We start from the raw sequence: 24,015 nt of genomic DNA, 5'->3' as shown, positions 1-24,015 counted from the left end.
TGTTAGGAAAGCAGCTGTTTTAATTACTTCATAGTTTCACAACAGCAACTTGACTCAGCTCACAACTCCCCATGTAAAACAAGAAATTCCTCTAATGAAGAAAACACTTTAGGTCCAACAACAAATGAGATGAGGCGTCTGCATTTAATTTGAGATTTTCTTAGACAAGATGACAACATGCTACATGAAACAGAATGAACATTTTGATGTTTAGTTAATTTTTACATTAAACTGCTGTTTTAAAGCTTTTCAAATAAGGACTCCAAAGGAAGCTTGAATGAATTTCTGTCTCTTCTATAATAGGAAGGAAAATCATATCTCAGGTCAAGAATCAAAGCAAAGAAAAAAAACAGAAAAAAAGCCATTATCGTCAGACATAAATGGGGGAAATTTGGCATTAATATTAGTAATTCTTGTCTTTTCATAAGTTCATAAGAGATTTTGCTGTGAAAAGTGGCATCTAAAATCCAGGCTCCAGTTCTTCCTTGCAGTAATTTTGAATAAAATGTAATGTGAAGGGCTGTACTTACACTCAGTTCTAATCTCATTGTTAATTGTCTTTTAAGAAGGATGACAAGTATTACTTTCTTGTAATGCATTACATAGATGCAGTTTTTAAACTTATTAAAACTTTAGTATGGCCAGCCAGAGGTCATACTCCTGATCTACATCGGACGATCAGGAGTATTTGTAAATTCTATTGGTTTTTTTGTTGGAAAAGCATTTTGCTACAGTTTAAACCTGTAAAGTTTCCTACGTGTGCAGACGATGACATCACCTTCGACTTAGCCCTAAAAACCGTGATCAAAGGGACAGTTCTGAGATTTTTAGTGGGATTCTGCTGAGGGGCTATGAGTTGTCAATGATTTACTCACAGCAGATAATTCACTGAATGTCTTCAAAATGATGAAACAAAACTTGTTTCAGAAAATAATTAAGTGGTTGTGTGCAACACATCTGCCTGAAATTACACCTTTAAAATGGTGGAAATGGACTCTGCTTCAAAAAACAACAATCCTTCAAATATGAGGAAAACTCTGTTGTGTCACTCTCATCCTCTGTCACACTTACGCCACGATTCAATCTTATCATTTCAAATTAAAGTTGCTTCAGCTTTATCACAACCTGCTGAAGTGATCAGAACCAGAAAAGTAGCAAGACAAGTTCAGCTTCTCATTCCATGTTGATGAGTTCAGGTTATAACCAAGGCATACACAATATGAATGTTTGTTTTATACCTGAACAAACTGTCTAGTCAGTAGCTGTTTTTAGAAAGTTAGTAAGACCATAAGAACATTTTCTTCTGTAAGTGTGATATTGACAGCTCATGACCTCTAAGCACCACCTAAAAAAAACATCCTTCTGTTAGGGCTGTTAGACATTGATAGATACAATATTTAACTGTCAAACATCTTCTTCCTGTCAGACTTGTCTTCAATGTTCTTGCGCCAGTCTCCCACATCACGCAGCTGCTTGTCCTAAAAACACAAGGAAGAAATTCTTAGTTTTTGCAGTTGAAAAATCAAACGTACAAATCATCTGTGAGGAAATTGGTGTTAACATTGACATCTCTAATTATTTCTATTTCATATCCTGTCAGCTAGAGGCCAAAACTAAATCGAAACATTTGACAGGTCTAACCAAAACATTAAGTGGAACATTGTTTTGTTTGTCATTCTAAGTTTAGAGTTTAGTTAGTTTTCAAAGTTTGTTCATGCTGAACAGCTTACCTCCTCTTTGACCTCCTTCTTGACCTGCTTCAGGTTGGCCCTCAGGTCCATGTTGACCGTGTGTTTGGAGCCCAGCAGAGCCTTCAGCATGGCGTCGGCGGACATACGCACCTTCTTCAGTCGTGGTCTTTTGAACTTTCCTCTGAGATCCACGATCTTGATGTTTAGGTCCCTGACCTGTAGAATGGACAGGAAAGGTTGAATTAAAGTCATCAATCAGAAATTTGTCTTCTGAAGATGAGAAAATGGTTATGTTGTCTTTTGAGATCTGTCACGAGTGCGCATAGTTCCGAACTTTAACCATAGAAAAGAGTTTTATGCATAAACAATTTATTTTAAACATTTTTTGCAATTTACTTAAAAAAAAATCTAAATATAAACAAATGTTATTAATTCAATGTAAAAATATTAAATTAATTTTGTTGACAGTGAATGACAATGGCTATTTTTAGAACTTGCTCTGCAGGCGACTGACAAGGTCCCCACGGGCACCGTGTTGGTGACCCCTGGTGTAGAAGTTGTATCAGTTCTGCCATTATGCTGTACTTATAGCTAACGGGAAGCGTGTGTTTGTGAGACGGCCACGCATGTTGTAGCCGCGCTACTACGTAGAATGGGCATCAGCCAGTGAAAAGCGGCAATGAAGGTCCATTGAAGAGGAGCAAGTTGTAGAGGCTGAGGAGGAAACCCCAGGAGAGAAGCTCAGCAAGGCTGCACACTCTGAAGAGGAACATGAACCATTTGTGTTGAAATATGTGTTCAGTTGGATGTGGCTGTTTTCTCTCATTTAATAATTTAATGTGGTAAACATTCATGAAACGTTTGATTCAAGTACTTCAAGTTGCATGTAAACAGGTGATGAAATGAATCATATTTTAAGTGAAAATTTGATATTTAAAATATTTCAGGTAATAAACATACATGTAATGAAAGATTATATTTTTAAATAAACATTTTATGTGATTAAAGTAAACAATTATATAATCAGACATTTTGCAATAAACATTTAATGTAACAATCAAACCAGATGAAAGAGCCCATCTTTAAATGTTTAATGTGTAATTAAACAGTTCAGAGTAAACAATAAAGGTGACAGGTAAATGTTATGAAAAGATCACACTTTAAGAAATATTTATTGTATTTAACATATTTCAGATAAGAAGTGAACATGTAATGAAATAGATCCTATCCTAGAATTTTATGTAATTGAACATTACAGGTAACAAATGTGATGATCATCTGAGGTAATACACTTTATGGATATTTGTTTTAAAATATTTTTTAAATAGAAAATTGTTTAAAAAATTTTAAAAAGGGCCTCAACAGTAGTAGTAGAATCATTTCACATTGATTTTGAGTTAATGAAGCACACAATTTGGAAGCTATTGAAGAAAACATTATTTAATATTAAAATTATTTAAAATATTGAATATTACTTAAAATTTTAATAGAAGATAGTGTGCCTCGTGTCATAGCATGAATTACCACTTTTTGTATCAGTTAGTCACAAGGTAAGGCATTTATTTACAGGAGTGTTTGGTTCGGAAATTGACAGTCCCCAAGTGAACCTCAGAGAGCTTGAGGAGGGAGCGGTAGAGAACAGCTGGCTGGAATTAGCATTCATAAATCGGATCAATATTGAGCTAAACATCCCTTACTCCGCGGAGCGCGAAAATTCAATATCCAACTTGAAAACAACTTCACTGTGGTCGGTAACACAATGAAAATACCGGAATAAAGTTTGTTTTGGTCTGTGGCCTTTAAAAATGGCGCCGAGCGACTGCGCGAGACGTAAACGTCATACACAGTGACTTCAGTTCAAAAGCTCTATAGGCAAGACAGTAAGCATTTTGTTTGGGTTGGGCTGGGACTTATATATGATGTATAATCATCTCTTTCACACTTATGAGGACCTCTATATTCTTTTTCATTCTAATCTGAGTTATGCAGGTTAATACAACACAAACAAAGAAGGGCGGACAAGTTACCTTGGTCACATGGAATGTTAAAGGTTTGAATAATCCTGTTAAGAGGGGTAAGATATTAGCACACCTAAAGACATTGTCCAGTGATGTAATTTTCCTTCAGGAAACCCACTTTAATAAGAATGAGCACATAAAACTGAGATGCAGGTGGACAGAACAAGCTTATCATTCTACTTGTGCAGTGAGAGCTCGAGGCGTGGCAATATTATTCAAAAAAGGTAGACCTTTTACCCATAAATCAACCATATCCAACAGGGAAGGCACATATTTAATATTAGTTGGAGAATTGTACTCTGTTCCTGTAACTCTGGTTAATATATATGGCCCCAACATAAACTCTCCACTTTTTTACAAACATGTTTTAGCCCAAATACCTGACATTTCGCAGACTAATCTAATCATTGGTGGGGACCTAAATCTTGTTTTAGATCCATACTTAGACCGCTCGTCAACACGTACAGCACCGACCTCTAATGCTAGTATTTTCCTTAAGGAATACCTAAATAACTCTAATTTATTTGATAGCTGGAGGATTTTTAACCCACAGGGGAGAGCCTATTCATTTCACTCAAATGTTCACAATGTGTACACACAGATTGATTATTTAATGATGGATGCAAAATTATTGCCCTATACTAGTGAAGTAAAATATCATAATATAGCAATTTCAGATCACGCCCCCCTTTCTCTAGATTTACATTTATATCATTTGAACCAAACTGAAAGAACATGGAAATTAGACCCACATCTGTTGAGGGAGCCAGAATTCTGTAAGATTATCAGAGAGCAAATTACTATTTTTTTTTTTAAATGAATGACCTTCCGGGAACGTCTCCTTCAATACTGTGGGAAACTATGAAAGCCTGGGGAGGTATTATATCTTTTCAAGCAGCAAGGAGGAAAAGGAAATGTGGAGAGTTGGTGGATTTAAAGCAACAAATTAGGCGTCTGGACAAGGATAACGCTACACACCCCTCTACAGAAACTCATAAAAATATTCTTTCACTGAGGTACAAATATAATCAATTATTGTCAGATCACATTACTAGAGCTTTCATTTTTACTCAACAGAAATATTTTGAATTTGGGGAAAAACCTAATAAATTATTGGCTAGACAATTAAGGAAAATGGAAAGTGACCGTACAATTAACAAAATTAAATCAGAAAATGGGGAAATTTTAACCTCACACAAAGACATTAATCACAGATTTAAACAGTTTTATGAATCATTGTATTCATCCAATGCTGTAAAAGATGATTTAATTATACAGAAGTTTTTAGATAGTTGTAATCTCCAAACTTTAACTCAGGAAGACAAGAGCTCTCTTAATGCAAATATCTCATGCATAGATATTCAGGTTGCTATTAAATCACTAAAAAGTGGGAAAACGGCTGGTTCTGATGGATATCCGAATTTTATAAAGAATTTAGTGACCTTTTATCACCTTATTTGCTAAAAATGTACACCCAAGCAAACTCAGATAATATCCTACCGCCTACTATGAGAGAAGCCACAATAATACTAATACCAAAAAAGGATAAGGATCCTGAGGAAGTAGGTAATTACAGGCCAATATCACTGCTAACCTATGATCAAAAGATACTAGCCAAAATTCTAGCTAATAGATTGACTTTATTAATGGATAAATTAATTCATCCCGATCAGACGGGTTTTATACCAAACAGACACTCTTTCTTTAATTTGCGACGTCTTTATAATGTGATCTACTCTTGGAGGGAGGAAACTTCTGATTTGGCTGTTCTTTCCCTTGATGCGGAAAAGGCCTTTGACCAAATAGAATGGCCCTACCTTTTTACAACCCTGAGAAGATATGATCTTGGTGAACACTTCGAAAAATAGTTAAAAATCCTTTATCATAAACTTTGTGCTAGAATTGTCACTAATAAGACACTATCTCCTGCATTTCAAGTACATAGGGGCACCAGACAGGGCTGCTCGCTCTCACCCTTACTTTTTGCCTTAGCCCTAGAACCCATTGCACAATCAATTTGTGCCAACCCCCTTATACAGGGATAGATTACCAAAGGGACTATAAATAAAATTTCCTTATATACGGATGATATCCTATTGTTCATAACCAATCTTCAGTGTGCTATACCAAAGCTCCTAGATACAATCTCAGTTTGGCAGGTTTTTGGATTATAGGATCAAATGGTCTAAGAGTGAACTGATGCCAATTAAGCTCAAAGACTCTTCAATCTTGGAAAGTATGCCATTTAGAATTGCTAATAATAAGTTCACCTTGGAATAGAGATTACTAGGGACTTTAATTCACTTTTTGGAGCTAATTTCTACCCCCCTTGTGGTGAAGCTGCAAAATAACATTCAGTTTTGGAGATCTCTCCCCATTTCCCTGCCTGGTAGGAAGAATTAATGCAATAAAAATGGTTTTTCTCCCTCAGATCCTTTATCTGTTTCAAAATATCCCCATCTTTTTACCTAAGAATTTTTTTAAGAAACTTGATTCTATAATCGTTCCATTTCTATGGGACTATAAAACGCACCGAATTAGTAATGCTCACCTTTGCAAGACTAAATTGGAGGGTGGACTGGCCCACCCAAATTTTTCATTTTACTATTACTCTTGTACTCTTCGCATTATTACAATTCGGCTAGATCGCAATTTTACACAATCCAATTGGATCACAATGGAAAAGGAAGACTGCAGTCCTCATGAAATTGGTGCTCTTATTCTGTCACCAACAAGTATAGATACCTTGGCATACAACAATAACCGCATCATCCACAGTACTATACGTATTTGGAAACATTAAAATCCCAGTTTGGTATTGAATCTATATCTACCTTATTACCAATAGCAAAGAATCCCCCACTTGTCCCTTCCACTTTAGATTCAGGTTATACACAATGGAAAGATTTAGGCATCAGGACTATTGGTGACCTGTTGGTGGGTGGTAATTTTGCCTCTTTCTCTCAACTTCAGGCCAAATTTGGTCTCCATAAACACAGTCATTTTAGATACTTACTGGTCAGAGCATATGTCAAAAAACACATGCGCACTTTAGAGAATATAATACCCAATGGATTTGATGAACTCTTTAACGTGGGTGGTGGGGAAGGACATCTAATCTCCCAGATTTACAATCTGTTACTATCCAGATCCTCGCCGTCCATGCAGGGCCTTAGAACAGGCTGGGAGCAGGAATTAGGAACGGAGATAAGTGACGAACTCTGGAAGGCTGCGCTAGAGAATATTCATAAGTGTTCTGCCAATTCTAGACACTGTCTTATTCAATTTAAAATCATTCACAGGCTTCATTACTGTAAGGTGAAGTTACATAAAATTTCCCCTAATACATCCCTACTGTGTGACAAATGCCATACTGCAGAAGCAACACTTCTCCATTCTTACTCTTTATGTACAAAATTAACCCCATTTTGGTCTGGCATATTCAAAACTTTATCAGATATGTTTCGTACAGAGTTGAGGCTGGACCCACTTCTGATTGTACTCGGAGTTTCTGTTCAGCTTTCTCAATTTAATAAATACCAACGACAATTATTATCTTGTGCCTTTATCATAGGGAAAAAGCTAGTATTGATGTTCTGGAAAAAATCAGAGGTTCCATCGGTTAAATTGTGGCTGGAGGAACTGTTAAGGGTCTCTCATCTGGAAATAATGTGTTTCGCATTAGCAAATAACTTAAAGCGATTCAATAGTACTTGGCAACCCCTTTGGCAATATATTGATAACTCTATTTGAAGAAAATTTTATTTGATTCACGGTGTGATAAGATGTAAGTTCTAGGGAAAGGGGAGGTGGGTGGGTCTTGAGAATGTCCCCGTTTATTTATGTCACTTTTGTTTTGTTTTCATTTTGTATTGTCTTTATGTTCTATGTTCACATCAAAAAGAGGACAAATTTGTATTGTTGTTTCAATTTTCATGTCTGATTCCTCAATAAAACTGTTTGACAACAACAAAATATACATGTATATTTTTTTCATTACAAAAAAAATTGAGTTTGTTAAAGTAAGTGCAAGTTCACATTTAAACTTTTAAAAGCTAGAAAAGTCTGCAGTTTCGTAAACTACTGCAAAATGACAACTTTTTGTAATTCTGCTACAGGACTACTGTAATTTTATGATAAAAATGTGATGAAATTACAGTAGTCATGTTATATAACCACTGTGCTATTTTAAAGAAATTACAGTAACAGTAATCAAATTACAGTAAGATAGTAATAAAAATTACAGTAAGCCTGCAATAAAATTACAGTAAAACTGAAATAAAATTACAGTAAAACTAATAGAATTACAGTAAGGTTATAGTAAGGTTACTGTAATTACTTTATCATAAAAATTACAGTAACTGGCTGGCAACCTTGCTGCCAGTAAGTTACTGAAAAGTCTATGTACAGTGACTTTTTTTACAGTGTAGGTATACAAAAAAATATCTGTATTGACATCAGTTATCAGCCAAATAAGCCTTTCTATGTCGTGCATCCCTAGAAAGAATATTTTTTCATGTCCAACAATCTCTTCTAATGTATAAACAATCTCACCTGTACAGTTCTCTGAAATTATGAAAAACAAGATGATTCAAGTTAATGTGAAAATAAAAAAAGTTTAACTAGTTCAGAATGTTTTAATTACGCCATGGTCAGGTATCAATTTAGTGTTAGGGTTCTGCTTACATTATCTTTCATTTGGTTTTAAATCCAGGTAAACTAATTCATAAATCACAATTACTCATTCTATTTATTTTTCAATAATCATAGATTCAACTTAATATTCAATTTAATGTAAACGTGTTAAGTTCACTATTCATTCCTTTGGTAATTTTAGGCACATGAATGTTGGTATGTTCATGATTTTAAAATGTTATTTATGTGTTTCAGGTAGTTTTTGAATATGATCACTGTGAGCACATTTTTGTGAGTGAGTTCAACATGTGACATCACGGCCGGTTTCCCTCCAGACAGAATCAGCAGACTGAGGTGTTCTCACCTCATTGAGGACCATGTTCAGTTTGAATTCTGTGCAGTATCTCTCCTCTTCACTGATGTTGATCTGCTGATGAAGTTTCTTGCAAAGTTCCTGAAAACAAAAGAAAATTAGAAAAGATGTAAAAGATTTTTATTAAGAATTTTGCAATCTGAAGGCCCACAAATAAGTCACAAAACATATCTATATCCAAGAACATGTCAGGAAAAACGTTTGCCTTCTTTGTGAAGGTATCTCGTTATAATGCCAGGAGAATATTCTGACGGTTTTCTTCTCACCACTAGTTCTTCCCTGGAATACGGCACATCCAAAGGAGGACATTTCTCCGCCAGAAACGTCTCCCTCTCTTTGGCCTTCACCTGAGATTCAGCCTCCAGCAAATTGTTTGCGACCACAAGCATGCAGCTCTGCAAAAAGAAAAAGACCCTTCAGAAAAAACACGAATGAGTTCAGGCACAAGTATAAATATATGTGTTCTTGGATTGAATGTTGTGCTAAAGTGTTAATATTTACCAAGTAAAATTACATAGCTCATGGTCACACACATACAATTCTGAATTATGTGGGCTTACCTTCAGAGTATGCTTGCGTCTAGCAGACAGTCTTTTTCTGCACGCAGAAACAAATTCATTTTACTGGGCAAATAGTAGAAGTAAGTATAAAGTTAGATTTGATTTTAAGTTGTTATAATGCTTAGAATGTTCTGGAAAATTATCTAAAATGTTTTGAAACTTTGGCAACACAATTTTTTTTCTGAACATAATAGAAGCTATACGTTACATGTTCTGCTGGTCTAAAAATACAAAGCACAAAAAAAATCACATTTTACTCACTCAGTGGCCATGTTGGCTGTAGGATTTGGACTCTATCTGTTAAAACAAATAAAAGAAAGCTGAATTCAGGTCCATTTCAGGACTGTGTAACAAAGATAGTTTCAAATCAAAACAGTACATGTTAAATAGAATAGAATAGAATTACTTTATTCATCCCAGCAGGAAAATTACTTCGCAGTTACAGCAGCATAGAGACAAGACACACAACAACCACCACTGAGTAGCAATTGTAGACAAAATAAAAATAAAAATAAAATATAACATGCTGTCAATATAAAAAGCAACTTAGAGCAGTCCTTGCAAAGATTCAAAAAATGCAAATACAGTATGTATATGTAAATATACATACAGCAAGTGTGTCGCAGTGCAGTTGTGCAAAATTGGACTGATTAGTGCAGAACAATGATTTAGCTTTTATTGTACAGTGAGATGGCATGTGGCAGGAAGGATTTCCTGTATCTGTCCCTACGACAGCGGAGCTGGAGCAGCCTATGTGAGAAGGTGCTCCGCTGTCTGTCCACTATGTGGTGGAGAGGGTGCTGTTTATTGTCCATAATAGACAGAACTTTCTTCAATGTCCTCCTCTCCACCACAGTTTCCAGGGACTCCAGCCTTAGTCCCAGTACAGAGCCAGCTTTCCTGATGATTTTGTCCAGTCTATTAGAGTCGCTGGCTCTGATGCTGCTTCCCCAACACACAGCAGCAAAGAAGATGGCACCGGCAACAATACTGTGATAAAAGGTCTCCAACATCTTGCTGCACACATTGAAGGATCTCAGCTTCCTTAAAAAATAGAGTCTGCTCATCCCCTTCTTGCACACAGCGTCAGTGTTAGATGCCCAGTCCAGTCTGTTGCCGATTACAACTCCCAGGTATTTGTAATCCTCCACCTCCTCCACCACTTCCCCTTTGATCTTTAGTGGCCGTGAAGGTATCTTCTTCCTTCTGAAGTCAATCACCATCTCTCTGGTCTTACTAATGTTGAGCCTCAGGTGATTCTGGTCAGACCACGCCACAAAGCTGTCCACCAGTGTCCTGTACTCCCCCTCCCCTCCATCCCCTATACACCCGACAACCGCTGAGTCATCAGAAAACTTCTGTAGGTGACATGACTCAAAGTTGTACTGGAAGTCAGTGGTGTACAAGGTGAAGAGAAAGGGAGAAACCACAGTTCCCTGTGGAGCTCCTACGTCACTGACCACCACATCAGACAGGACACTGCCCAGACGGACAAACTGTGGCCTGCCTGTCAAGTAGTCAGTAACCCAGGAGATCACTGAGTCGTTGACACCCATCCTCCGCAGCTTCTCACCCAGCAGCAGAGGCTGGATGGTGTTGAAGGCACTGGAGAAATCAAAGAATGTGATTCTCACAGTGTCTCCTCCACCATCCAGGTGCGACAGTGCTCGGTGCAGCAGGAAGATGATGGCATCGTCAACTCCTAAGTGGGGCTGGTAAGCAAATTGCAGGGGGTCTAGAAACGTCCTCACCCGAGGCCTCAACTCGGCCAGGACCAGTCTCTCCATGACCTTCATCACATGAGATGTGAGAGCAACTGGTCTGTAGTCCTCTGGGTCGGATGGCCTTGGCTTCTTGGGAACAGGAACCACATGTGATGTCTTCCACCGCAGTGAGACTCTCTCCAGCCTCAAGCTCAGGTTGTACATGTGTGCCAGTACAGGGGACAGCTGGCTGGAGCAGGTCTTCAGGATCCGTGGTGTAATGCCATCAGGTCCTGCAGCCTTCCCCTGGTGCAATCGCTCCAACTGTCTCTTAACCTGGCCTGTAGTCACCGTTAGCTGGGGGTAGGTGTTGTTGTCTGCAGTGGAGATGGGGTGGGGGGGCTGAAGGAGAGGTGGTGTGCAGGAGAATGCCGGTAGGTGGATTGAACAACTTGGGGCAGTGTGGATGTGTGGGGGGCTGGTGGTGGTAGGGGAGTAGCAGGAGGTGAGCTAATACACAGAAACCCTCAGAACAATTGGAGTTACTGAAAGTTGAAGCTACATTCCATCTTTTTCTGCAATCGCCACTTGCTAGTCTCACTTGATTTGCTCATGTTGTTTCTTTGATTTAAAAAAAACCAGCACATTCGGTCATAGTTTTTAACCTTTAGGTTGGTAAAGGATGACTGATCTGTTTCAGGTTTTTTGTTCAACCTTTCTAACTGCTATCAGTTTAGGTGCTATTTATTTTTCCTCCCTTTAAATTTCACTCCTGCTTCACTTTGACTTCTCTTGCAACCACCTACTGGTCAGAATCTAAAGCGCAACAACATCAAAAGTCAACTTTTCTTGAAGTTGTATACTGAGTTAAACTAAAGGGTCGTCTTGACTCAATAATTACACATTTTGTTCATGTTTTTGTTGTTCACATTATTACAAAGCAGCTTTTTGTAGCAGCTTTAATCTTTCAGATTGAGGTTGTTTTTCTGTCACAGCAAAATTTGAAATAACTTCACTCTGGAGAAAATAGGCAAACATGTTTTAAATCATGTTATTCCTGTGATTTAAAAGGAAGAACTACCTGTTATTTTAAAGCATAATGTTTTTATTTTAATAACATAGTCTTACTTTATCTCACCTTTAATTTTAACATGGCCAAGGTCCTAAATGTTGAGAATTTAAAACTTTAAATTGCCCTTAATTTTTTTTTTTTTGTATTGGATTGCAAATTAATTTGTTATATCATACATTTTCTACTTTTCTATGTGCCATTCTTAAATAAATGCTGTTGATCTTATTTGAATTGTGTCTCTTTTTCCAGGAGAATGAACCTGTGTCATTTTTCATTTAGATTTTCTGGGGGATAATAATCCCAGGTGGCGCTGTTTATCTTTCTTTGCTCAATGCTGCAACTTTACCAGAAACTTTCCTGCATTGTAACAAGAGTTAAAGTTGCGGTATGTAAGTTACATAAAAATATTTTTTAACATATTTATTAAAATATTCGCTTTGTGGTGACCGTAAGATATGGGACAAGATCTGTGAAAAAAATCAAGCTCCTGTATGTTCTGTTTTGGGAGCCTGTGAGTTCCTGAGACCAAACACACACAAAAACCTTGTAAAATCGCACGTGGGGTCAGTGCAACCCCGCCGGGACCGCACACACGGTAAAAAGCTTATAGGGTCCAGTAGACCCCATAAGCCCCTCTGTGTGGGCTTATGGGGGAAACATTATCATTATGTATGATACCGTTTCCCCTCTGTGGGATGGTTAAAGGAAAAACAGCTAAATAAAAAATAACCAGTCAGTCATATTTTAACAACAAAGACAACTTATAAGCATTAAACACAAAACCCACAGATAGAACCCACTGGACTGTAGTTTCGTGTGGTTTAAACCATCCACCCCCCCCCCCCAATTCTGTTAAATTTACTTTTTGGTTTTAAAATCAAATATCTTGATCAGTCCTGAATAAATGACTGTAAATTTTAATCACACATAATGTTCATGTAGATTATAGTTTCAGTATTCTTGTGCCTCATAAAATCAAAATTATAATTCACCAAAAATTAAATGTTTTTAAGAATATTCTTACATTACAATAGTTTTTTTTTTTTACATTAACACAGTTCCATTAAAAAGTCATTTGTCCCCTTACAGATCTTGTTTGTTTTTGGTTTTGTCATTTTGAAATGTTCAAGTAGCCCACTAACTGGGGCCGATAACCTACTAACTGGGGCAGGGAAACCCGCTAATCGTGCCTCCCGTCGGCCTGGAGCCAGGCAGGCCGCCTGGAACCCCATCACCATGGGAACAGTGGCTGAAGCAGTCTCTGGGGCATGAGGCTCGGGAACGCCGGCTGGAGTGGAGGCTGGAGTGGAGGCTGGACCGAACTCAGGAGGAGAGTGTTCGCTCTGAATGAACTGGTCATATAGTTCAAAGACTATCTCCAAAATAACTGAGTATCTCTTGAACAGATTGAACAGGTAAGTATAATCCTCCTCTGAATTGGGCTCAAAAAGGTTTGCCGGTAGAGACGGGGTAGTGAGGGTGTAGTCCGAGTCCAGTCCCATTTCCTAAAGCACCAGCGGAGAAGGCAGGATCTCTACATCCCTGTAGAGATTCCTCTGTGCCAACTCCAACTGCTGCTGGATCCAATCCTCCTGGTCCATCTGGGCCAAAATATAGCGACCTCACCTTGTATCTGGTCGAGTCCTTCTGTCATAAAGTGGTGGTGTTGGTGGTGAGGCAGACGCTTGTAGACCCAGGTAAAGATGAAATCAAGGTAGTTTAATGATGAATGTCCAGAATAACACAGTCCAACATAGTCCAAAAGCACCGGGCAGCATGGCCGAGCGGAAACCAGGGCTCGACGCCAGTAGCAACCGGTTTCACAAAGGACTAGACGACGAACTGGGCACACAGACACAGAGGCAAAACAAAACGACAGCTTAGACAAGGACCCGACAAAGACGCAGAGACACAGGTGACACTAAATACACAGGAGGTAATCAGGGAATAAGACACACCTGGAAACTAATCAAGGGGAGACAGGACAACACGGAGACTCAGACACAGAGAACTCGAAATAAACACTTCTACGTGTGACGTAGAAGTGTGACACTTCTATGTCACACTTAGGAGGCGATAGATCCTGAACAGCATCTAAAGTCCTGAAGGCCTTACCTGCTGCAGTTACAGCCAGTGTTTATGATTCAACAATAAGACAACAATAAGGTGCGGACAGCAGAGAGGATCATCGGGGCCCCCCTTCCCTCCATTCAGGACATTTCATCCCAGCGCTGCGTGTCCCGAGGCCGAAACATCGTCAGTGACCCCTCACACCCCCACCATGGACTGTTCTCCCTGCTGCCCTCTGGAAAGCATCCGGTGCAGGTCCACCAGGTTCCGAAACAGCTTTTCCCCACTTGCCATCAGACTGCTGAACTCTTAACTGGACTGCACTCAAAAACTGGTCTCCACTTCATACCTTGCACATGTACATAGCTAAATAACTTCTATTTTACTGTCAGTCCTGCACTTTATATTTTATATTTAGATTTATATTCATATTTTATACTGTATTTTATTTTATTCTGGAGTAACCTCACAACATTGGAACCTCAAAACATTGTCCTGAGCCGTATGCAACGAAATTTCGTTCTGTATACACCCTGTGCATGCAAAAGGACAATAAAGTCAGTCTAAGTCTAAGTCTAAGAAACAGACAAAATGAAAGGGAGGCAAAAATAGCATCCACATGATATCCAAAGAGAAAACCACAACTGACGAAAAAGAACACAAAAGCTTTTCTTACATTTCCTGAAAAATCACTTTGATTATCAACAAGACTTCAGGAAAATATTCTTTACACGGATGAGAAATAAAACAAGGTGTTTTACATAAAAGCACCATAGTGACAGTCAGGCAAGGAGTTCTTTGCTTTTGCCTTGTTGACCAGACTGTGAAGTCTGTTCTCTCCCATTATGTCATGAAGGAGAATGCTCCTCCAGTTGACCTCAAGCTTACACTCACTAAATGCTTGAGCTTGTACACCAAAAAGTCAAATTCTGAATGGCTACAAAACAAACAAAATGATGGCAAATGTTGCCCCAAAGACAATAGAAGACAGTTGCTTTTTCACACAAAATCAGGTTAGTTTCTATAACTTTGTTCTCTAAAAAATTTTAATTGTCATTAGAAAACTGTATTTTGTTTGTAGTTAGGTTACTTTGAAATTAAAACATTTTGAGTGTAACAAGAAAGTGCTACCAATGGAAATCTCTAGAGACTGGTTCATATATTGTAGACTTTATCTGTACTGATCAAAAACTTACTTTGTGAAAGAAAAACACAGTCGTGAATTTAATCAGTGTGCGGATGCACTGCCCATCAGTTGAGGGCTTCCATAACCAATCATTACAATCAGCCTTTCATACTTTCCAAGGAAAATCTATCAATATGATCAGTATCCCAGTGGATCTCTGATTTTTTAGCAAATTCCTTTGCACCTAATCGCGTTCCTTGTCTCCCTTGTCTCCTCCTCTTCTAACTTCCTTCAGTTTCGAACTCTAATAAAAGCCTTCCAACAGCCATATGTAGCCGGGGCATCTCGTCCCGGAAGTATAGTGTTGCGCATTCTTCCTTTTGCCCATATTTGGAAGATGCCGTGACAGAGTACAGCTGGTTCGTTAGCCAGACAGGTAATCAGAAGTTACATTTAAAAGCAGGTAGATCGCTGAGGAGATCAGATCATTTTTTTTTTATTATTATTTTATTGTTTTGTTTGTTTTGTTTTGAGGGGGGTGTATATAGTTAGCGCCCCGATCCACACTCCATTCCAGTAGATGGCGGTAATGCACATCTAAAAGTTGTTTGCCAACCGCCATAAAAAAGGAAAAGAAGAAGAAGAAGAAGAAGAAGGAGATCAGATCCCAGGCTGATGATTCCTGCAGAGGAGAGATACTTCTGTAGCCCCTGGTTAAAAACCATGCACTTAAGGCCTGTAATATTTACAAAATATTTACGAGGTTGGTTTTAAGTAAGAAAAAAAAGGATAAGTGAGAAATGTGTATTGTTTTTGTACATTTTTAATCTGAGTGATTATATACATGATGGAAAAAACAGAAAGCCAAAACTTTTCTGGAGGTGACTTGTGTATTTACATAAGTGTATTGTTTGATTAATCATCCCATTTGTTTAAAGACTATATTGAATATCCTACCTATGAAAGTAGTTTAGGTTAACGAGGGACAAGTGAACTCAACAGAGAGAAAAAAGAACTGAACAATGGGATTATGGGAAGAAGAAAGGAGAAGAGCGCGAGGGAGAGAAGAAGAAGAAGCTAATGGTGATCGCTGCTAATGTTTGCTGAGGTTGAGATGGGAGAAGGAACTGGATTGTTAGGGTACGTTCTGCACAAATAATCCTGCACACGGGGTGTGGGATATCTGCGGAAGAATTCTGCAGTGAAAAGCACGGAGGAAAACTGCGGCTGAATCAAGGAGAACTGCGGCTGATCCGAGGTGGCGAGAGGGACATGGCGACACTGATTTCAGCGCGACGGAGGAGCAGTCCTGCAACTCGGGTGGCGGAGTTTTAACGGAAGTTGGACTCGCGAAGCATCCTTCACGGAGAGGACGTCGGCTGAGCGAGCAGGTCGGAGTTGGTTCGTTGTTTAAACGGAGAAGAGGAACGTCGAAGCGACATCGATCTCTAGCTTCACCAGGCCTGCAACGAAACCTTAAACCGGTACCGGACAGTGTGTGTGTGAGAGAGAGAGTATGGGCCCATGTGTGATATTGTGATTTTGAACTGTAAATTTTCTGTACATGTATGGAGTTCTATTGTAACAAAAATTGAATTCTGGTTGTAGTAACGCAATAGTTAACAGTGAGGGGTTTTCTTAAAAAATCACAAAGGTAAAGTGCGTAAAACATAAGGGACTGAAAGAAAAAGTGCCTTATCGACTTTATTTTGTTTTGGCAGACATTTGTTGTGAGGGAATTGATAACCTTGTTCTATGTTTAAGTTTTTTTGATTGTTTTGGGGATTTGTGGAGCTAAGGTTTTATTTTTCTTAAGCTCTTATTAAAATAAACTGTTCAGGTAGCTGGTTGTCTGGAGTAATTTATGTTACATCATAGGAGTGTATGATAATTGGAAGAGTAAGGAATTACTCAGTAGTGGTAAACCTGCGTGGTATTTACCAGAACTATTCGAACCCAAATAGCCACCCCACCAGTGAGTTTAGTTCTTGTCCCAGTTACTAGTGGACGGAGCAGTGGGGTGCTACACTTCTAGAGAGAGTGACGTACAGAGCACCATTAGGCCTGTCACGATAGCAAATTTTGCTGAGCGATTAATTGTCTCAAAAAATTATTGCGATAAACGATAATATTGTCTGAAGACCTTTTTACACTGATTTAATGGAAATGACGTAATAATGCATGCGATTTCTTGCCAAAGATAGATACACTTTATTTTCAAAAGAATATTTAACACTGGAACTGATAAACAAAATAAACAAAACAACCAAAAACAAAATGGATTCTCAGTCTCCATTAACAAAAAATGTACTTGATAAAAACTAAACATAAAGCCAAAGTGTAAATAAATACTGCATTCAACCAAAAGAGTGCAGATTATGAAGTCTGTATATTATGTTGCCCTTCAGTAATAATTAGATTTAAATAGAGAAGACGGGCACATCGACTACCTGATGCAATTGTTTACACTACACTACATTGCTCCTATTTTTCCCCTTATGACAATCTTAGAACGTTGGTCTTTCTAAGATTGTGTGGTGTGTTATGGTAGATCATCGTTGCTGCTCCTATCTAAATCAGGGGTTTTCCCCACTAGGATCTGAACGCAGCCTGTTGAATGTGACAGGTAGCCAATCAGAAAGCGAGGATTCTCCTCGTGTTTTCTGAGGGGAAATTACGTCGGGGAATCCCAAACAGCTGACACGGCGCAACCCGAAGTCCAGCGGACATTGGAGATTATATGTGGAAACAACATTAATGTTTATTCAACATGCAAAGAATATAGAAATGACAAGGGGAGGAATTGGAGCGAAATTGCTACCGCAGTTGATAAACCCGGTAACTTTTCAGCTGTTCTTCGTTACGTGACGTAAATAGGTTCTAATGATTTTCATTCAGTCAGGACTTTACGCTGACACTAGCCACATGCATTGCAGGTAGATTGTAGTAAAGCATTGATTAATACCTGGTTTTAAAATTAGTTCACTGGACTTGTAGCCATTATTTTGTGCCCATTGTTGGACACCACACGGCAGGAACGAACCCGAACGAACCGATATAGCTAGGATTCCTGTCTGTCAGGGTTTGAAAATGGGCCGACAATCGGCCGACAGCTCTAGTGTCGTGTGCGCTGAGCTTTACACTAAGGAAATGAGGAAGGGAGGAGTCAGTGGAGAGCACTGGAGTTGAGCCTTTTTTTATTCGGTGTCATCAACAGAAAGAGAAAAAGGCCGGAAGAGACGATAATGCCGATAATTTATCGTTTATCGCGACAGGCCTAAGCACCATTGACTGGTTTTGCTTTAAAGAAGGTTGGCCTGTTACTGTTTCAGTTTCTTGTTTTGGTTTAGAATTTCTTTCTTTTTTTGGGATAGTTATTATTGATTAAAAGTATTTTCTTTTTGCTAGTTTTGTTGAAGGAAGGAAACGGAACAAAATGAGCATTTTGCTGTAATTTATTCTGAAACTGTTTTCATGGGGTTTGATGTGGAGGACTAGTGCTGCAAACTCACGCTCCTGACATTTTTATTCACCTGTATTTATATAGTTTTTATTGTCTAGCTTTCTGGCTTGTTTTAAATAATAAAAAAGGACCTATGCTGTCTCTGGGTCCCAAGCTATTTTATTCAGATTGAGGAGACTAGTGGAAGGGGAGTTTTTCTTTCCTTTGCTGTATCACCAGGGCTTTTTGTGTGAGTGTGTTTTTGTTGGGGAACACTTAGGTGCATTTAGTTGTATTTGTGTTTTCTTTATTATTATTCCTCCCCCAAACAGTCTAACGTTATCTAATTGGGTTTTAACAGTCTGTCAGCTTTGAGGTTTCCAGGGACATCATAGACTTTTACTTTTAATGTGGTCGTTTTTGTATAATAAAATAAACTGACTATCTTTGTCCAAAGGAACTTGTGAAACCAATAAACTGTATTTAATTTGCAACAGTGCCTCCGATAATTCTTACAAACGTATCTGTGTGATCTGGTAAAAAGAGGATTTAAGGTTCTCCGCACATAACAGAAACTGTACCCCAAGGTCACACATATGAAACAATGCTAGTACACATAGGATCAAAAATGAAAACCATAACCCAGAAAAGACTAAACAGTCTTTAACGATAATATTATTTATCAGAATGTTCAAGCAGAAATGGAACGATTTTGTGTTTCATGTTTTCAGGTCAGACCTGCAGAAGAGATAGGAGGACGAGTGATGGATAGGCAACCAGGAAGTAATGGTTGAACAGGAAGAAAAGGTTTACCCAGAAGAGGTGGTTTCCCAGGCTCTCCTCTTCAGAGACTTAATATTGTGACAGAGAGAGAGGAAAGGGTCTGTTTACCAGAGATTGTTTCACCTGCAGGATCATACAGAGAACAGGTTTCTATATGATGGAAGCTGAGAGTGATAAAGACTTCAGGCCAGAAACTCTGCCAGCCAGGTAAACCTGTTTACACAGCATTACAATGGTCTGATTTAACCATGAGAAAGTGACTGGTCATTTTGACTGTAGTCCTTAGGTCCAGCAGTGTTGTATAGTAACGAAGTAAAAATACTTCACTACTTTACTTAAGTATATTTTGGAGTACTTCATACTTTCCTCAAGTATGAAAATTTTTGATGACTTTTACTTCACTATATTTCCGAACTTAATTGCGTACTTTTACTCCGATACATTTTCAATGTGTGGTTTAGTTACTCGTTACAAAAAAGCGAGAGAGAGAAACAAAGTGTTTTGATCCCACCTACTGATTAGCAAGTAGCAAGTAGGCTACCGAACAAAGTCCGTATCCTACTTGCCTGGGCTTGTTCATCACCACCAATAGGATACACCTGTTTCGCTTCTCCCATTAAACACAAAGCAAGTCTCGCAATCAGCAGCAGTCACATGGAGGAGGAGACGGAGACCACGACGACTGCAACTACGTCGGACACGGCTCCAGGGGAACCACCAGCTGGTGATGAAAGCCCATGGCCTTATTTAAACACAATACACTCTTTCGTGGGTGTTAAAGATTCGTCGTACCGCATGCAGTTTATGTTATTCCTGCCCGAAGATGTGGAAATTCTATCTTACAAAAACTCCCCGTCCAACTTGAAGAAACACATCGAAGTAACGTCTTATGAAATGGTTATAATCCTCCTGTTTCAGTAACTATAGCTTGGTCACTAGACACTACTGTATTGTGAAACGTTGACCATAAATGAACTTTGTTTGGCATTGTTTCAGTTCCACACATGGTGTATTTAGCTTAGGCCTAATGTTGACCCTATCAGGCTACCTAGACTCCTCTGTTCAAGGGGGGACAGAAACCATAGCGATAGCAATTTAGACTAAATTTAACGAATATAGGAAAGGCATGCAAGTTTAAAACCAGGTTTACAGATGCCAATAAGCTGCATTTCCCTCCCAATTTTTTTTTCTTTTGCATAATGACCAGTTGTGTGCACCACCTACTGACTGTAGGATTGACTGATTCACTGATTTGTGAAGTAGAGTAATCGTAACAGCTCTTTTTCTTCATGTTGGCCGCATTATCTGTACTATTTATTTTTCTCATTTTCAGCACTGACCTTACTTGAAGGGAAAACTTAAGACTTACAAAAACTTTGTATTTTCTGTCCTGGAGGGTTTACTAAGAAGCTGGTTCAGTTGTAAAGCAGGTTAAGTTAACCTTGTGCTATAGGTAAAGCACCTAATTTTCTTAACTAAATGATGCCTGCAGGTATATCTATTAGCAGGTTTAATTTTGCCTGCACTTGGTTGGGTACATTATTTTAAGTGTATTTGGCGAGTTTACCAAAATATAAAAAATGTCATTCAAACTGCATTTGCTTTGTTTTACTTTTTACTTGTACTTTTCATTACATTACTTGAGTACATCCATTTTTACAGTAATTTTCATACTTAAGTACAAGAAGTTTCAGATACTTTAAGACTTTAACTCAAGTAACATTTCAGTCAGTGACTTGGACTTTTACCAAAGTCATATTTTGGAGAGGTACTTGTACTTTTACTTGACTCTGAGATTTCAGTACTTTATACAACACTGAGGTCCAGATTGGCAAAAGTGATGGGCAATGAACGAAAAGAGATTCAATATCCATTAGGTAGTGCTCAGAATCCAGAGACTTGAAGCGGGAGTTGAAGGCACAGAGGCAAAGACATCATCAGAGCAATCAGGGAACAGGAAGCATCACAGGCAGTGATCAGAAACTAAGTCAGATCCAGGGTCAAGATCTCAGATATGGAATACTTGAAGGCTGTTGACAGGGTTGGCCTGTGATGTCAAATCACAGCTCATAATCTCCCATAAACAGACAGTATGGGTATGGTATACATGTTGTGAATCCTTAGAGTCTGTTGAGTATTTCAGTTATTAATCCTTGTGTCCCAGATACTGCCTAGCTGAGGCGAAAAGTGTGGAAAAATGTGTATTAATTTTGGATTAACAAGCTCTACTGACCTCTGTGTTGGTCAAGTCCAGAGTGTCCCCTTTAAGACATTACCAAACATTATATTACAGTCCTTTGACAAATGTCTATACCACAAGCCAACCTGGACATACATCATTCTCAAAAAACAGAATCTGTCCAAAAGGGTTGTTAACTCTATGATCTGACGACTATGACTAAGCTACCACTTTGGAAGGGCTACCACACCAAAATATTATTTAGACATGTGGCTTTTCAAAAATTATGGTTAGGTTTTGCCACCTGGAGATGGACCAGTTGTGACTATGTCTAGTCCTTGAGAGCTGCCACGCTGCAACTTTTAGATGGATCCCTGCTCCAACACGCCTGAGTAAAAAGGCTGGCTTTCCTCACCAGCAGCAACTGACCTCTGCAGCCATTCATTTTATTCAAGTGTGTTAGAGAAAAGTTACAGGGTAGGAGCTCTGGAGGACTGGAGCGCCCCATCTAGACTGACGACAGGAGCTATGTGGCAACATTAGCTATACGTAGGCAACATTAATCAGTATGCATCAGGAGGGGAAGATCACAACATTGTGACTTGTTTTTATTGATTCATTGATATGTCCGAAAGATTTCACTGGTCTGCAGCCCAAATATTGCCTGGGGTTTTCCACTGTTTTAGGGTCGTTTTAATGAGCTGAATCCAAAAATCACATTGGTTTTGCTCAATCAGGTCAATTTTCTGAGCTATGGAGCAACATGAGCATCAAAAGCATGACATGAGCATCCAAATCTGAATCAGTTTCCTGAGAATCTGATCAATGAATGATGAGCAGGAGGAGAAATTCCATCAGGACAGGAAAGAGACGGAGAATTTTACACAATGAAGACATAATGTTCAGTTTACAAGTACTTACTCTCATTAGTGTTTATTATACAATTTACAGAAGTCCAGGTTTGTAACATTTAATTAATACACTTAATACAATTAATACATTTAATTAATAGAAAACCATTTTTTTCTCTTAAAATCTTTTTTGGATTAGAAACATTAACATAAATTAACTGAAAATGTCTAAAAATGTAATCAGTTTAGTCATAGAATCAGATTTCTGTGAATAAAATCAGAATAAAAACCTGATTGAGATGAATGAATGTCATTTTTGGATTCAGCAATGCAAATGAATCCTGTTGAAAAAACATGAACAACTTCCAATAAATCATTTTTTGTAACCCGGTGTAATTTACGCTGCTGTCCGTCCTGTGACTGGATCAATTATCTTTCTCACACTGTGTGATATTGGATTTATATTGTAATACTTTTTCCCAACTCTGTTTCAAACACTTTATCAAGACATTGTATTTCACTCAAAATATAAAACCTTATGTGTAACGTCAGTGGGTTAAAAAGAAACTAAGACAGTTTCAGATCTCTTAAGGCTGCATAGCTGTTGCCTGAGCTGATTGTAATCCCTAGAAGCTGCAGCAGAGCAGCAGAGTAACATCTATTCCTGGGTCTACAGCTGTTCCCAAAGCTTTCATCAAGTATGAAGAAAAAAAAAACAGATCCCCTGTAAAGAAGGATGTGGCAAATGTCAGAGCTCCTTGAAGTAGTAACAGGAAGAAAAGAGGCTATGTCTTGGCTACAAGTTTATTTAAGGAAAATCGGGACACAGCAATACCTAATAACAAATATATATATATATATATATATATGGTTCTGCATTTGTGTCCTAAGTGTTTTCTAAAAGAGGAAGCTTAACTGTGGAAGAAAAACTGAGGGATTCACAACCATTTAACTTCATTTTTACAGACCGGGTTCGGTAGACATGGCTTCATTTAAAGAGACACAACTTCTGTCAACACTGTATCAAACCAGGTGTTCCTCCAAATACTAACCTCCATGGTGTTGACAGGAGGATAAAAACTGTTGGATTGATTTTCAACTCAGAGCCTCACCTTGGTGTTGGCTTTCAGTGTTCCACATTAACAGACGACGCATCACGGAGCGGCCCAGCAGCATTTAATGCCAACAGAGAAGATCGCCCTTTCTTACCTCAAAAAGCAAAATCCTTTCCAAGTCAGACACAAAATTTCACACTACACCAAAGGCATTCACAAGTAATATCACGTAAAACTTCACCTGTTAACAGCAAAGTTTCTACATTGTAAAGATTTGCTGCCTTAAATAAAGAAAAGAAAAGAAAAGAAAAGCCGCTGTCAGGTAGCCGACAGAGAGAACAAAGCAACATCAAGATGAAGAGAATAAAGAAAAGTTTTTCCTTTACCGAGGCAGAGCTGCTGCAGTCAGATGCAGATGGAGTCCCAAGCTGATAAAGTGTAAAGAAGGTTTATATTG

The 24,015-nt window shown here is 38.5% G+C and overlaps 1 protein-coding gene across 2 annotated transcripts; it reads right to left on the bottom strand.

Moving 5' to 3' along the window:
• On the bottom strand, window positions 1-24,015 carry LOC102227660 (troponin I, fast skeletal muscle-like). Of its 2 annotated transcripts, none has more exons than XM_023348303.1 (7): window positions 23,945-24,015; window positions 9,539-9,574; window positions 9,278-9,314; window positions 8,984-9,112; window positions 8,709-8,798; window positions 1,731-1,907; window positions 1-1,478 (listed from the first exon to the last, which is right to left on the bottom strand). In XM_023348303.1, exons 2-7 carry the CDS (start codon window positions 9,547-9,549, stop codon window positions 1,398-1,400), a joined length of 525 nt encoding a protein of 174 aa, XP_023204071.1. In that variant the 5' UTR covers window positions 9,550-9,574; window positions 23,945-24,015; the 3' UTR covers window positions 1-1,397. The 2 variants fall into 2 exon arrangements, with proteins under 2 accessions (XP_023204071.1, XP_023204079.1); XM_023348311.1 differs by lacking the exon at window positions 23,945-24,015 and adding an exon at window positions 23,616-23,706.

Source organism: Xiphophorus maculatus, chromosome 2 (genome assembly GCF_002775205.1).
Source record: "Xiphophorus maculatus strain JP 163 A chromosome 2, X_maculatus-5.0-male, whole genome shotgun sequence".
Classification (NCBI taxonomy): Eukaryota; Metazoa; Chordata; class Actinopteri; order Cyprinodontiformes; family Poeciliidae; genus Xiphophorus; species Xiphophorus maculatus.
The sequence above is the reverse complement of the archived record's forward strand: the minus strand, read 5'-3'. Positions and strand labels throughout refer to the sequence as shown.

Bases quoted from the DNA above. Each gene is read 5' to 3' on its own strand.
- LOC102227660 (XM_023348303.1), bottom strand. The intron at 9,113-9,277 runs GTAAGCCCACAT...TTCTTTTTGCAG, and splicing joins GACGCAAGCATACTCTGAAG to AGCTGCATGCTTGTGGTCGC. The intron at 1,479-1,730 runs GTAAGCTGTTCA...TTGTGTTTTTAG, and splicing joins AGAAGGAGGTCAAAGAGGAG to GACAAGCAGCTGCGTGATGT.